The sequence below is a fragment of the Chaetodon auriga genome, chromosome 20 (genome assembly GCF_051107435.1).
Source record: "Chaetodon auriga isolate fChaAug3 chromosome 20, fChaAug3.hap1, whole genome shotgun sequence".
NCBI classification, from domain to species: domain Eukaryota; kingdom Metazoa; phylum Chordata; class Actinopteri; order Chaetodontiformes; family Chaetodontidae; genus Chaetodon; species Chaetodon auriga.
In genome coordinates, this window is record NC_135093.1 from 10,126,841 (window position 1) to 10,143,230 (window position 16,390).

Below are 16,390 nucleotides of genomic sequence, written 5' to 3' on the forward strand. Positions count from 1 at the left end.
TTCGCCTCAAGCTTGTGACAATTTGTTTTCACGTTTCTGCTTCGAGGACATTCTGGGACACACGTGAGTCTCACTGCAATTAACATCACGATCGTGTCATTCAATTAGCTGAGTACAAGATGAAATTAACCCTCCTTATGGGAACATTAGAAACCTGTCTGCAATGTCAAAAATGAACATATACACACCACTATCTCCGCCTTGCTGCTGTGTCCTCGACCGTAGTTGTCTGTAGCGACCACTTCAAACTTAAAATACGACCTCCTCATGTTGCGGTACATGATTGCCGTCTTCACCACGCCGCTGTACGGTTCGATGACAAAGCCGTCTTTGCTGTCTTTAGTCTCTTTACCAGCAGGAGGAGGAATGATGAGCCGGTACATCATAGAACTGTAGTTACCAGTGTCTTGGTCCAGGGCCTGTAAAATGAGGAAAATAAGAATCACCAGACAGCATCATTATTATAATTACCATCATAATCACTATTATAATGAAATGTCATCATCATTATCCAGGCAAACAACACTGTGATCAAGTCATTGTTGCCTCTATCGTAATGATCTCAAATTCTGTGATGATTCTCATCCTGATAGTGATCCCTCCAGCTCCTCATTTGATCCCAGGTGTTTGAGCAGCTAATCAATGAACAGCGCTGCCATGTATATTGATTAGGGCATGAGTCATGTCCATCTTGTATTTCTCACTCGCCAAAAGGCCGCACACTGTGCTGCTTTTCTGGATTCTGTCCTCCCGTGGGAGGCTTTCAGTACTTGTCTTGTTTGACGTAGTACTCTGCATCACCAGTAGGGGGTAAAGTGGTGCTTTGAGCCGTATTCAGGCCTGTTCATCTGTTCTGTCATATTGGCTAACTATCAAGTCTCTCCCTCATTCACACACACATGCAAATCTCACATTCACATCCAGACACACAGGCCGACATTGATTTATTGCCGGGTCTTTACAAGAGGGGCTGGGGGCATAGACTACAGATCCTGCTCTGAGACACCTGCCGCATCAAAGGTAACAATATGCTGGCAAGAAAGAAAAAAAAAAAATGTATTTTTCTTATGGCCAGGGAATAAGGAAGAGGAAGCAGGGAAGAAAAGAAGAAATAAAGGAAATATAGAGGCGTACATACAGAAAGATGAGGGAATAAGGGAGAACAAGACGTACAGATCTGTATTTTGGTGTGTGCTCTTTCTTGCAGAGGTAAGTTAGGATAACTTTCCAGCAACAGATAAATGCAAAGCAAGTTTTGAGTGCTTAATGTGTTCGGTGGAAAAATAGAAAAATTAAGAAACAGTCAGGATGGATATTAAAAACCCTTGATTACTGATTTAATTCACAGCGGTGAAACAAAAGGGAGAAATAAATATTCTAGATGATTGTGAAAAAACTCAAGGAACACCACAGAAAACAAGAAATAAGGACTTATCAATAATTGGCAGCCGTCTAAATGTCAATGTAAAGCTGCAGTTTGAGCGCACACGAGTATAAAACAGTAAAGTATATCGATTTCCTTTATGCTAACTCCAACCATAAATTACCATAAAGTGTATATGTTGCATACAATTAGTATGCAGTATGGAAACGGGACAAAGCTTTTGACTTTTTTAACAATCCTCCCTCATTATAATGATTTCTTTATTAAGTAATGATTGTCGGCGCACAGATGTCAATTTAAAAGCCCTTTGGTATCACTTTAACAGAGTAAAACAGTATGTCCTCAAAAATATGGACTTTAACAGCGTCAGTAAGTGCGGTAAACATTTCACTGAAGCGCTTCCAATCCAATGTTCTGCCCATTTTAACGAGAAATCAGCAATGTAGAAGCCAAAATAAACGCAGCCACTCAGTCTCCCGCACACCTGAGCCTCATTCAAGAGCATTTTTACAATAGGACTGAATCACTTTGGTGAATAAGGCCATGTTCAGACAACACTGAGTGAAAAGAAGCTGCCTCCTCATTAATGTCAATGGAACTTGGTGCCACTGCAGAGCTCTGGCAAAAAAAAAAATCATGTGGCAAGGTCAGGCGTTTGCCAGTCAAACACATGGAGAATGAAACGTTTCATGATCCTCATCTGACAAGACTTTAAACTCACAAATGCACCGTTTAAACTGGACTTTCTGGAATGTAATTTCTTATCTCCGGTGCCTCCACCAACACACCAACAAAGGCCAATTGTCGATATAAAGACCTACTAAAAGGATGACGAGAATTAGTAATTATAGGGGAGAGAAACGCTGGAGAAAGAAAGAACAGTAAATTCCACATATTTGCTTTTTGTTGTAGTGGGTAAAGTGACAGAAACATCTCGGGGAAGACAAAATGTGATTTGAATTGAATTTGAAGAACAAAACAATCTTTGGTGGCAACAAATAGGTTTTCTAATGTGAGACTCATCCGCAACCTGATCGATCTCTGTGCTCTGGCATCCTCTGAGGGACAAACAGACAGAACTCCTGCACGTGCACTTGAACACGCACACTGAAGGTATGACAGGTCTGCATGAGGCAACACACAGATAGCAGAACGCAGCCTGGCCCACACAGACAGACAGACACACACACACACACACAGACACACACACACACACACACACACACACACACACACACACACACAAAACTCATTAAGACAACGTGTGTGCTTCAGACAGATGTGATGGAATTAGTTATACTTGAGTGAAACCACTGAGATTGAAAATGCACGTCTCAAACTTTCTCGCCATCTTTTGTGTCACTCACTTCTTCATCGGGATGTTGGCAAGTGTGCCGCCAACATCCTCTTCCATCTTTCCAGCCGTCCCCGCCCCGCCACCCTGACTCCATCTATTCATCCACCCATGAATCATGTATGTCTTCCCTGCCTTCTTCTGTCCAGTCAGTTTGTGTCTCAGCAGGATGCCAGTTATCTTTATCTCACCATCAATCCTGTCTCCTACCTCCAACCTCCAGATCTATTACCGCTTGCTGTGGTGATCGAGCCTACTAACAGGCCGTTAGTCCTTCCTGTCAGTCTGCTCATATACTTAAAGAGGTCAGGTGACTGTCGAGCAGGATGCTGTAAACCATCTCCAGCCAAATACACTCTTAAAGGGCCAGTGTGTAGGATTTAGCAGCATCTACCGGTGAGACTGTAGATTACAACTCCCTGAATACCCCTTGCTTCACCCTCCCTTTCCAAGGACGGAGGAAAACCCTCGCGAAAGGCTCTCCAGAGCCAGCTTTTGGTTTGTCCGCTCTGGGCTACTGTAGAAACATGCTGGTGCAACATGGCGGACTCTGTGGAAGAGGATCCGCTGCCTCTGTAGATATGAAGAGCTCATAGGTTCTCACACACTAATGCAAACAGACTTACATCCTCCCCCTCAGTCCTACACACTGGACCCGTGTCACTGAAAGTCTGTATGCAGAACCCCCACCTCAGGTGTTTGCAGCAGAAGAATAACAATTTGAGAAAAGCACATTTCCTTGTGAAACTTTTAAATATGACTCTTTGTTGCATGCCCCCCCCCCCCATTCTCTCATCTCTCCTGTCACTCTCGCTGTGTATGATCTAATGAAGCAGGAATATCTAAGAATGATCTTAAAAACTGTAATAAAATATTAAAGCTGATACTTTTCTGCCAGAGACCCTGCCCGAGTCTCCTGTGGCATCCAGGCTCATTAAAACATATTGCTGTTTCTCAGATAGAGGCTGAAAGAGACAGACTGTGTGACCCATTTTGGGTCCTGAAAGGCATTTTAATAATACGGGAGCCGCTCAAGTTGTTTACAGTGATATGAAATTCTCCTGAGTTGGGTAAAAAGAAAGAGATGTATCAATTAACAGGGCGATGGAGGTAGATGTCGAGGGACAGACACGGAGACAGAGAATACTCTTACTCGCTGATCTTGTTATTTACTGGGTTAAATATTGTCTTCATTTAAAACAAACATCACAGATACGAGCACACACATCCACACAGCGCTTTCATTCTGAGCTGAAATGAATTGTGCTGGACAGCTGTCATGGTTGGGCTACTTTTCATAATATTTTGAGCCTCACATTAAGCAAGAACTGGCAAGACAAGAGGGGACACAAGTGAAAGGAACATCTTAAAATACAGAGCAATACTTGCCACAATATTACAAACGAAGGCCGATGAATTCAAACTTCTGATGCAGTTTCAGGAAAAACTGAACATCGTAAGCTTCACAAAGACATCATTTATTCCAAGGCAATAGCCTTTCAGTCGGCCAACTCACGTGGAACAGATTATTATGTAAATGTAGAATATGTACAGCATTAATGTTTGCCGTCTATCTCTGTCAGCGGCCACCAGGAAACATCAAGGCGAGCGCAGAAGGGAGTGGGCGGTCACCATACCAACATCCCCCTCAAGGGTGAGACGGGCTCGGAGCCTACACGTGGTGTAACAGCAGCATCACGGTCAGGTCAGCAGTGTGGCAGCAGGCAAGCAGCCAAAGAGTGAACACGGCTTCAGTACTCCGCCATGATTAAAACAATTTGTTGGATATATGTTGGAGTGAGAGGAGAATGCCACGTGAGTGTAGGGGTGACTTGAGAAATGGCCGCCTGAAATGGAACGTGAGCTTCGCTTCATTAATTACATCATGTGCTCCTATATCCTATTTACCTCCTGCAGTTTGTTGTATATGTATGTGTGTGTATCTATGTCCGTACCTGTACTTGCAAGACGGAGGTGAACGTTTTAGCATCTTCTGCAACCCCTCCGATGTAAAGAGTTCTGCTGAAAACAGGCGGGTGGTCGTTCTCATCCTGGATGTCAATTATCACCTTAGCCATGTTAGCTAGGAGACACAGACACAATTTACATGTTAGGACAAAACAGTAGTGCAGTATTTGCTGGTACACAGGTGGTACAGAGCTGCCTGAGGAAAGCGTGTTTTCTACTAAAGGAACAAGCTACAGGGATAAAAAAGCAAAACAGTAAATTGCAAATGAATTAGCAAGGATTAACACAGTTATTGATGTCAATCACCCGTAACTGAGACCAGGCAGCGTCATCCAGCTGCAGCTCCAGCAGTTCTGCCACATATTGGCAAGAAGAGCAACAGCAGCTGTTTAGACCAGCAGATGTAGACATACCATCTACAGGCAGGGAAAGTGTTGCCTGCAGGTGTCATAAATATTACGATGGCAGCAGCCTTGACTAGTTTACAGTATCAATGTGTTTATAATCCCACTGCAAAACTGGTCTGAAGGTGACTGAACAGCCTCTCCTCTTTGAAACACTACGTGAAGCCATGAAGTGATCAGCAGTATTTTGAGTTCAGTTTGCATTAAAAACTGTATAATCACGATGACGAAAAGCAAACCTGAGCTGTCTTGTTCTTCCGTAAGGTCGAGTGACATTAGATCAGCGTTTGCTATCCTCTGCAGGTGTGCATTATTTTCACTTAAGACAAACGAGTAATGAGTCCATTTAAATGTCAGCAAACAGCCCCACAGCTGTCATCACATTTTGAGTAAATGTTCCTAAATTGGTGCAGGGACGTACGTACGTGACATCGATGCTGTGTCCAGCTGAACAGAGATTTCTCGATGGGAAATCAGCAAAACTGTTTTAACTTTGCAAGAAAATATTGTGTTCATGTCCATTAATCAAAGTAAAAAGCTGATAAAACTGCGTTTCAGGGGATTTACAAATTTACATAGTGATTAAAGGGACAGTAGAGTGAGTAATGACTGAAGGATTGTTGGCTTCACCTCCAGAGCTGATAGAAGACGCTCACAGATTTTGAATACGTGCTGTGAGAAATATAAGGAAGTGCTGAAGGCCTGAGGATACTGCAGCAGAGGTGACCCTGCTCTGATCCAGCTGATCAAATTTATGCAGGACCTCACTGGCTGCCACGGCTATGGACAAACTGTAGCCGACATCATGGCCTCTCCAAGTCAAAAGTCTTCCAAGAAAATGTGTATGCCAAAAATTCTGAATCCAGATTTGCACCAATATTACTGTAAGATGTATTTATACACAACCAAACTGCACCAAAATGACCAATAAAATAGACTGAACATTACTGCGATGCAACCAAGCCACACATTCAGTGGAAGACAAAAGATTGAGCCTCTGTCACTGCAACATGGAGCCAGTCACATTCAGTCTTATCTGGCCGAAAACAGGGAGTTGTGAATCACGCCCACGTGAAACAGCAGCACAATGCCATCAAGCAAATTCTGTAAAAGGGTGAGTCATGCATCAGAAGGAAAGGACAAATCTCAGGATTGTGGACTGCTCAAGTTTTACTCCAAGACAGACAAAAGGAAAAAAAAAAAAAAAAATCACTTAAAAAACACCGGCACATAAAAAGAAAAACGCAAACACACAAACACACAAACAAGCAGACGCAAACATTAATCTGCTTATTTTCCAACAGCCAATTAGACACCATATTACCAAATTTCTATTTATGATTCCAACCTCCACTTAAACTAGAAAACCGGATTAACACGTTGTTAGAGTCCTATTGATTTGTTGCCTGATTAAAACGTGTGCCAAAAAGAGTTGAAGGAGATTTGCCAGTGACTACAGTGATTTGTAGTTTTAATCTCCACAGAATGCTTGAATTCAAATAGTCGGATGAAATGACAACAGCGTGTGGTAAACGCCATAACTAACGGAGAAAGGAGAAACCTGGAGAGCTGAGAGAAAGACCAGCAGCTCGAAAAAAAGGCAGAGAAAGGAGGCAGGAAGAAAGAAAGATAGAGGGGGAAGAGATAGAGGCTAATTAGAGCCACTTTCACTTCAGTTATAATTTCAATTAAAACCGTGAAAACTTGTTTTGGTCGGGCTTTTCCTCCCACATGCAACCGAAGAGAAATTCATTTCTGGCTGGATTGAAATGAGGATAGAAATGAAAGAAAATTAAGACAGAATGAAGACAGAGAAAAGTACAAAAAGGAAAAGAACGACAGGCCGAAAAGACTTTACGGCTGTGCTCGGATTACAGCAGGTTCAGCGTAATTTAACGCTGACCTGACCTGCACGGATCATTCTGTGCCAACGCTTGGGAAAAAGTTATAGCTTTCAAGATAAAAATTTCAATCTTCAAACTGCACGCCAGCTTTATTTGGCCACTTTGATCATTGCAAATGTTTGATATCAGAGAGTTAAATTATGGACGGTTGCATGATTTGGTTTCGGCAAAGACCTGCGACAGCCAATGAGACCCAAATGTAGGAGGAGGAGGAGGAGGAGGAGGAGGAGGAGGAGGAAAGGCGAGTGTTTTGAAACAGCAGCAGTGAAGACAACAAGCTGGTGTAGCCTGAAGGTTTGACAGACAGCTGAGAGACAGGAAAAAGATGCGTGAAAGGTAACAACAACAGCTAAGGCCCAATAGAACATGTCTTCCAAGACATTCCTGTACAGGCGAGGAGAAGAGTTGGAGGGAGTTTGTACAAGGCGAAAGTAGAGAGAGCTCCAGAGAGAATGAGAGTGTGAGTCAGAGAGAGCTAAGTGTGTGTGCAGGAGAGAAAGCTGCAGCCTGTGGCAATTATCTTAACAATATCACATAGTGGGTAATGCACTGTTGTTTTTGAAACCTAAAGAGTGTGTGTGTGTGTGTAATTAGAGAGAAGAGAATCCATGAAATCCACGGTGATGCAACCCGATGTCAAAAGTAAGTCCTCTAATCTCAGAGGCGGAGAGTTCATAAGCACCGCCGCGCACTTACTCTTCGAGGGAGCTCGGAGGTTCGAGGACGCCAATCTCATGGAGTCTGCCTCCACTTTTAGAACGAAGCTGGAGTTGGCCTCGTAGTCCAGGGGCTTGGCTGTGGAAATCACTCCCGTCGTTTCATTTAAGGCGAACACACCTGGAGAGGGGAAGGAGAGAGAGAGAGAGATGAAGAAAGCCGGCGAGCGTGGGAGCAGGATGAAAGAAACAGAGAGCAAAATAAAGGAGGGAAAGGTCAAAAAGGGACACTTTACTTTCTCGTATAAAGCAGATGGATAGCGAGCAGACACTTTTATAGTTTTACAGAGTGAGAAGGCGGCTGTGTGCCTGAGCTGTTGACAGAGAGAGTTTAAATAAGAAGCTTTAGCAAAAAAAAGCAACCTAACCTGAAACCTGTTACTCCAAGGCCCCATTTACACTTGTCGAGTTTTCACATGCATTTTAATACACAGACCCTGTTAAAGGCCATTTCCCCAAGAGTTAACCAAGAGTGACTAACTTTTACTCATTAGTCTTGGAGAGATGCATCCATTTACACCTTTCTCCAAGATGCATAACAACATGTTAATGGATCACTAGTGTTTGTAATTTGGGAAAAATTAGTGTTTTGCTTGCCCCATATATGTCCTGTGTAATGACTGCTAATAAGCATATAACATATAACACGGGTCACTTTCTCAGCTCCATCAGCGGTCAGCCTTCAACAGGCACTGCTCCGCGTATAAAAAGCTCGGAGCGTACCCACCTCCCTCGTTGCCTTCGATGATGGAGTAGACGATAGTTTGATTGACAGCAGCTGCCATTATGGCTCCCACCGGGGTTCCCACAGCAGCCTCCTCGCTCACTGGCGGAAACCTGGGAATGGATCAGTCAGTCAATATCAACTGATAAGAAAATTAAATATGTATATGTAGACTGTGGGCCCACTTCGTCTCATGGGCCAACTGCAATTTGGCAAGTTAAATACAGCCGAGAGTTATATCTGTCAAAGGCGTCCAACACTTTTTACTCCTTCACGCTGACAGCTTTACCTCAAAAAGATAAAATACAGCAGCGGTGTTCACCCTTAGAGGGTCGAACAGTCAGGTAGGAAGCTGTTCTTATTCTCTTTATCTTATTGTCACAACATTTATTTAAGTTGTCTTCTGCACTTAAATTTCTGGAAACATCATCAGTGCAGTGTTGTTGTCCAGCCAACTCTTGCGGGAAGCTGAACGTCAGTCAGATATCGAAACTGCCAAAGCGGTCGAAGCGATCCCTCACAACTACCGCAAACCGCTAAAATAAAAGACGCGAAAATAAAGGCGCTGTCTAGTTCACTCGAGTTTCTGCAAGCTTGAACTGAGGCCAGTGGCTGGTTGAAAGGTCTAAGTCCATCTCATAAATGTAGGGTATGCTTTGGAGAAAGGCCATTGCAATTTCCCTGAGCCCAGGTGATGTGTTCAAGCGGCATTTTAAGAAAGATATTCGGTTTACTGTGTCAGAAAATCCTTGAATTCGAGATGCTGGAAGCAGAGAATGTCTGACATTTGTGCTTGATACAAAAACAGGAATTCATTATGAAAGTAGTTGCTGCTTAGGTTTCTGCTGATCAACTCGTGGATTAATCAAGTAATTGTTTCAACCTTTTGTGGTAATAACATGCAAGAAGTTAGCATGTGACGGTGTGCACTGTGTTTGGGTAAAACTTGGTCTGATGCAGTACATTTGGAACCGGGTGTCTGACAGGGCCTATTACAGGTCTGAGGCAGGTGGTGAAATTACAGTAAACAATCAACAGCTTTGAAAGAGAACCCAGGCACGGTCTTATTTTTCTCCACCTGCCTCCCGTTGCATGTGGTGGGCAGTTTTTCCTGCTTACAACCTTGATAGATTTTCGAAGAATCTGGCAACTCGCAAACTTCCAGCAGATTTTGGTCCATTAAATAAACCCAGTCCAGTCATTAGGCCAACCGTCACAGCTGGCTAAACATTATAACATGGGCTACCAACTGGCCAAGCTATCAAGTAATCACAACATGATAAATGGGACTGTTGGGGGGAGAGAGAGAGAGAGAGAGAGAGAGAGAGAGAGAGAGAGAGAGAGAGTGTGTGTGTGTGTGTGTGTGTGTGTGTGTGTGTGTGTGTGTGTGTGTGTGTGTGTGTGTGTGTGTAGATGTTAACTTCCAGCCCAGTCAATTGCTCCTCTAACCACCTGCTCTACCCAAACACTCCTCCAAGCAAATACATAATAAACCTGCAGTTTATGGCATGAATATAGATTTAAATAAAAAAAAAGGATTTTGTTGTGCAACTAAACTAGAACAAGAAGTTTAAAAGCAGCAAGTGAAAAAACTAGAATTACCACCTACACCCTGTTTTCCCCCACCAACCAGTCAAGTTGCATTTACGTCCATCTGTCCAGACTCATTTAATATATGTAGTATTCTGTGTATTTTTGGGTGAAAGGGGGAATTGACATGTATGATTCCAGTGAATAACTTCCAGTGACAAACATGCTGAGTTCACTTAGTCATCACTTGGTGCAACAACGATCACCTGAAGCTCAGTATCAGCAGAACCAGTGAGCTTGTGGTGGACCGTAACGCTTCAAATATGGATGTTGCTGCAAAGAAGCTACAAACTGTGAAACATGGATGCTTCAGGCACATCTTCACCCCGGCAGCAGCACAGAAGATCTTTACAATCAGCACAGTTTCAAGGTGGAAACCCAAGATTAGATTCACCAACTCAGTATCTGACCAAGTGTGAACTATGGTCACAGTCTCCCCTTCTGTTCCTGATTATGGTGCTGAATAACAGCCAGAGAAGTGATTTTCCAGAACATTACGATGTCACAGTGAAGCTGACCTTTGACCTTTTGGATATAAAATGTCATCACTCCCATCATTTGATCCTACGAGACCTTTGTGTCATAATCTGCGTATGCGTTCTCGGGTTATGGTCAAAAATGTGCTGTGTGAGGTCACAGTGACCTTTAACGACCGAAATCTAATCAGTTCATCCTTCAGTCCAAGCGGACGTCTGAGCCAGATGTCATGAAATTCCCTCACGGCTTTTTCGTCCCATTCGTGTTCATGAGAATGGGACATACGGATGTACAGACAGATTGGTGGACAACCTGAAAACACAATGCCTCCGGCCACAGCTTTATCTGGCATAGAGGCACTAAAAAAAAAAAAAAAAAAAAAAAGAGTAAAAGCATTAGTGCTACTAATAACACTAACAAAGGCTCTGCTCGATGTGTCCCAGTAAGCCACACCAGTGTGACAATGAGCCAGCATGCACAAGACCTTGACACTGAAGCAGCTAAATAGCCATTATTCATTTCTTTGTCATACCTCTGCTTTTCCTCCTGTGACAAAAAAAGTCTCTTGAGAAAAAGGCATATTTTCTCCTCCGTACAGCCCCATCCAAGGGCTGAAATGTTCCTTTCGGAAATACTCTTGGGTGATTTTCTGCCTTTATTAAACGGCATACGGTAAAAAGAAAGAAAATCACGTCTGTCACATACGTGTGCTTTTCAAATGACACAGAATAGGACTGTGGGATTCAGGAGGAGAAGCTTTATGAACTCATTGTGCAGATGGAACACAAAGTGAGAAACTCGAAGTCTGCAGTTAACGTAGTTTAGCTGCAGCAGCAGCACGAATACAGTCAATCAATAAATTTGGGCTTGTTTCGTAGTAGTGCAATAACTTAGAAACATGAAATTATTTTATTCCTCTCACTTAAGTATTTTGCTCTTCCAACCTTTTCCTCTTTCTCTCCCCTCTTCCTACTTCCTCCCTGCTAGAATTTCAATTTCCCATTTACACCCACTCCGTTCACGCCTATCTCTCCTTCTCCTGCATCTGTATCTCCTCTTTTCTTCATCTTTACCTTCATCTCTCCTTCCTCCCTCGGGCTGATGCTCCTAGCCAACATCCCAGCAGACCTAAGCTACGATTGTTATCCATTCCTCCATCCCTCCCTCTCCACAATGGCTATTTGACAGGGGTGAGGGAGCACAATGAAGAAGACATGTGCACATACACATACACATACACATACACATACACATACACACACACATACACACACACACGTGTGCACACGTACAATACAATCACACCAACGCACACGACTACTTGTGGACGGGTCAAAACGCATTTACAGGCATACAAGGCTATATGCATATTTATAGTACATGACATTGTGCAGATAAGCAAGCACACACACACACACACACACACACACACACACACACAGCTTATTATCAATCCTCTGTTTCCCCCTCCTGCACTGTCTAATCATTGCTGTCCTAACTACAGCAAGCTGGGCTGACACTGATAACAACAGAAAGACACACACACACACACACACACACACACACACACACACACACACACACACACACACACACACACACACACACACAAACCAGAAGCACATATTCAGACTGAATGTAGACTACAGGACACAAACCTTAACAGCTACGAGTGTGTTCAGTGTTTCAGCAGTGTGACACTTATTATGAGGATAGTGACAGATGTTGGCAATGATACCCTCCTCTCAGGGGGTCTTTCCCTTATAGCCACTGTCATTCATTTGCCTCACTCATTATGTTTTTCGCTTTTTAGCCCATCTCTTTCAGCTATGTACGATTCATCATCTTCCCCTCCTCGTCATTATTCTTTCTGCCCCCCCCCCTCACACGACTCCCTTTTCATTTCTCTCTTTCTCTTTTGCAATTCCGCCTTTGTCACTTCTTTTAATCTCTCTCTGTCTCTGTGTTTCTTTGTCCACATCTAACTACAATATCCTCAGTGCAGAGTAGTGCTTTGGTTCTGTCGGGCTCTGGTGATGCCTCGTTGCAGAGGTTATTCTTCACACGACAGTCATGTTTGATCCTCTCTATGACACACTCATTCAAATCCTACTGAGTCCACAGTAGAAGCCTTTCCGGTTATTATGATCTCACATGGGCAAATTGTGTGCTCTGCAGTTTTAAACATCTTGTATGTCACATAAAAACAGGTTTTAAACACCAAAATGCAACCTCTATGTTCACTCTTTGGAGTTTAATCTACCCCCGACCGTGTTTGTCCATTGACAGTTGAAAGATTACTTAAGCTATTTTGTGCAATTCTTCTTGAAAAAGAAAGTAAGAAGAAAAGAATCTCGATCTGCACATCGGTGGGAAGATGCACACAATGTGTTCTGCTTTGCAGCAAAGTTCAGTGTTATTTATATCACAGCTCAGACTGTGTCAAGACTGCAGTTCGTCAAAACGTGTAAAACATTACTAGAATAATATTAAAACAAGCACATTGCAGTTGAGATATTTTGACAGCAGTCAATCAGATTATATAATTATTCAAACCACTAGGCAGCCTAAGAAATCCACCTGACTGTCCAACATCTGGATTATTGATTTTCACATTATGAGCCTCCTAAATCCAAACTGATGTCCTCAAATGACCGCTGATTGGGCACAAATTCAACATTTTTTCAATTAATTGGGGGTTGAAATTGGGCTAAATCTGTACAGCGTCTGCCCGGCGTTATTGGTCACGTATGCTTGAAAAGAACTCGCTGGTACGATGTGACATCTGAGCACGTCTGAGAGGAAAAACAGTGTTTGCTCTTGTGAACAGCCACACTGTTCTGTGGGGGGTCGAGCTGGCTGTTATAGATTGAGGCGAGGCGCTATAATAACAGAACCGTGGGGGTATCGGTGCTGATTTTCAGTCTGTCCTGGAATGAATCCATAGTGAAATGACTGTAAAGGATGAAAAAAAAGAACTTTACAATGAAGGTCAACGGGGTTCTGAAGCTATTCAATGTGCGACAAGCACTTCTGTTGGTGCCTTAAGTATGTTTACACATGATTCTGGGGACGCTCTTTAATCTCATTACTGCAGCCCTTTATACAGACTGTCTTTGGTAAATGATGTTAACTGCTGTCAACAATCCAAAAGGATGAACTAGACATATACATCATCCAAAGACTGAGCCTCTCGTCTCCTCTCAAGTCTAGCATAGAGAGTCTGACATCCAATGAGACCTCTATGCTCTTGTGCTTTGAATACATTTAACAACTAGCGGTCAGCAGCCCGAGCTGGCAGCCATGACCGCTTCACGAACACCAACCGAAAACACCGACACGCTGTTCTTCTCGACAGTCGCCACATCTTTCACTGTGTCCTTCTGCTCCTTTCTTCTCTCCCTTTCGAGAAAGTTGCTAATTGAATGTAGGGTTTTCATCAGGAGACAGTTGAGCGAGGGATGTTCACTGCCTGCAGTAATAACCTTTACAGGCTGGCTGGAGTTCTGTAAGTTACTTTTCCTGCTGTGCCCATTTTTCAGGACTGTCGGGCTTCAATTCTCAGTCCGCATGTTCCCGCAATTTCAAGAGCTTACAGAGACATGCTGGTTGAAATCCAAGCAGTTTTCTGATAGGGCAGGTGTTACGATTTTTACAACATCAGACTCTTTAAAATTAGGTTTTCCGAACTGTTTGTTTTGGCCTGTTAAGAAAACAGACTGGAGTTACAAATGTTGGAGCAGTGAGCCAATATTTATTACAGTTGCCAGGGCATGTAACTAATCTATTTTTTGTGTTTCTTACTTGTGCTCAGCACTGTCTGAATAATCTAAATTCATTTTCTGTACCCTCTGGCACTCTCCTCCTCTCTCTAATCCCACATCTCTCTTTCCTACCTCTCTCCGTTCTGCTCTACTGGTTCACGCACGACCTCTCCATTTTTGTCACTCCTGTCTGTCAGTCACTCTCTCTGGTCTTTACAGCTCTCTCTCTCTCTATCTCCCGAACTGATTCTCTCTTTTCCATGTTCTGTCGACAAGTGTCTCAGCAATTTTTTTCCCCGCCTTATCATGGCCCTCTTCTCCCCTTTTGCATTACGGTCTTGTCGTAATTGTCAACTGACAGTCAAACGCCCGAACTTCAGTGGAGCATTGTTGAAGTGCTAATACATAAAACATATGTAAGACAGAGCAGGGAGAGAAAAAGGACCAGCAGTGTATATAAGGGCGGTGGGTGAGAGGAGAGAATGAGAGGGAAGGTGATATAGAGGCAAAGAAACATGCAACAAGAGCAAGAAGGGAGGAAAAGGGACAGCACAGTGGAAGAAAATGAAAAAAAAATGTGTTTGCATTGTTAAAATGACTGAATCAAAATGGTTGACAAGCACAGAGTCTGTGTGTGTGCACAAATGTGCTGTAACAAGAAGATTCATCGAACATCACTTCTGTGAAAATCATTTGTCCAGCCTGTGCGCCTGCCAGTCGACTGATACCATCTTCATAGATTGACAGCAGACGAGCTCACAGTCGCTTCGCAGTAAAATCAAAAACCTGGTTTTTAAGGTTGACCCCATTAGCCAACTGAATATAAATAAGTAATACTCTGCAAAAAGATGATTGGATAATTGTTTTCTCACATTCAGTGACTTGACCCATCACACAGTCACAGTTTCATGTTTTCCACAATGATTTCACCGAAGCGGGTGTAGGTGGGAGCACATGATGTGCTAATTGTGTTCAATTTTTGAGTCTGTAGGTATAAAAAGGGGAAAAATTATAGTCATTATAGCATAATAGAAATATATGAGGGTTTGCATACAAAATGTGGAGATAAAAATCATTGCTCAAGTGCGAAATAAATACTAATATAAAAAATACACTTAAAAGGCCTTTGATATTAAAAGCAGACTGCAGTGAGTTAAATGTTTCATCTTTATGAAATGAATGTAAGTCTATGCAATGTTCCCAAAAGTGATGGAAATGCAACTCTGTGTGTGTGTGTGTGTGTGTGTGAGAGAGAGAGAGACAGAGAGAGACAAAGGGAGTGAAGAGACATCAGGCGATGTAATGATTTTGCTTGTTATTATCATTAATCAAAACAAAAGAACTGTAATTACCATCTCTCAGTGTCTTGAAACCACCCCATCAATCTCTCTATTCATGATCCTTTGTCTTTCTTATTACACGCTTCACACTCGCGACCACACCAACTAATGAACAACAAAGATCCACTTCAGAACAAGAAATGATGACTCAAACATGTGGAAACCTGTTAAAAAAGAGATACTCGTTGGAGATATGTTGTCGATAAAGAGATGCTGGTGTGGCATTGTGACGGTGAGTCACCCTGAACTGTCTGCAGCCTTCCTTCTGGAGCGAAGAATATCATTAACCACAACAGGCTGGTTTAACTCTCCACATTTAGTGAGCAGGGTCTTGTAAAGAGCCAGTCCCTCATGAACCCAAGCCTACAGCAAGACTGCATGGCAAACTCTGTCCCTGCTTGCATGAACTTAAACCTTGAACAGATGAGTGAAAGGTTGTAAATGCCTGCCTTCGTACAACAAGAGTGAAAAACTAACAAAAAAGCATCTTTTTAAATACACAAGTTAACAGTATAAAATATGAGAAACAGGACAACAAAAAAGGAGTAAAGGCTTCCTAGTATAACCACTAAATGAGATTATGCAATTCTTTCAGTAATACTATTAAAGTACCATTGGAAATTATCATTAAGATACGCTGGTATTGCAGGGAACTATCTATACATGAACAGTAGACAGGAGTAAGGTCCCCTGGTAGAACTACACCATACAACAACAGTTTAAAGATCAGGCATGGCATGTGTAATAAAGATGGGAATCGTTTTC

The 16,390-nt window shown here is 42.7% G+C and overlaps 1 protein-coding gene across 1 annotated transcript in view; it reads right to left on the reverse strand.

The window, feature by feature from the left end:
- LOC143339170 (protocadherin-15-like) overlaps positions 1-16,390 on the reverse strand; it is a 168,446-nt gene that overhangs the window by 32,933 nt on the left and 119,123 nt on the right. The window contains exons 27-30 of the mRNA XM_076760258.1: positions 8,458-8,567; positions 7,711-7,851; positions 4,694-4,821; positions 189-419 (exon numbers count right to left, since the gene is read on the reverse strand). Coding sequence (XP_076616373.1) covers positions 189-419; positions 4,694-4,821; positions 7,711-7,851; positions 8,458-8,567 — 610 coding nt within the window. The remainder of the gene's footprint in view (positions 1-188; positions 420-4,693; positions 4,822-7,710; positions 7,852-8,457; positions 8,568-16,390) is intronic.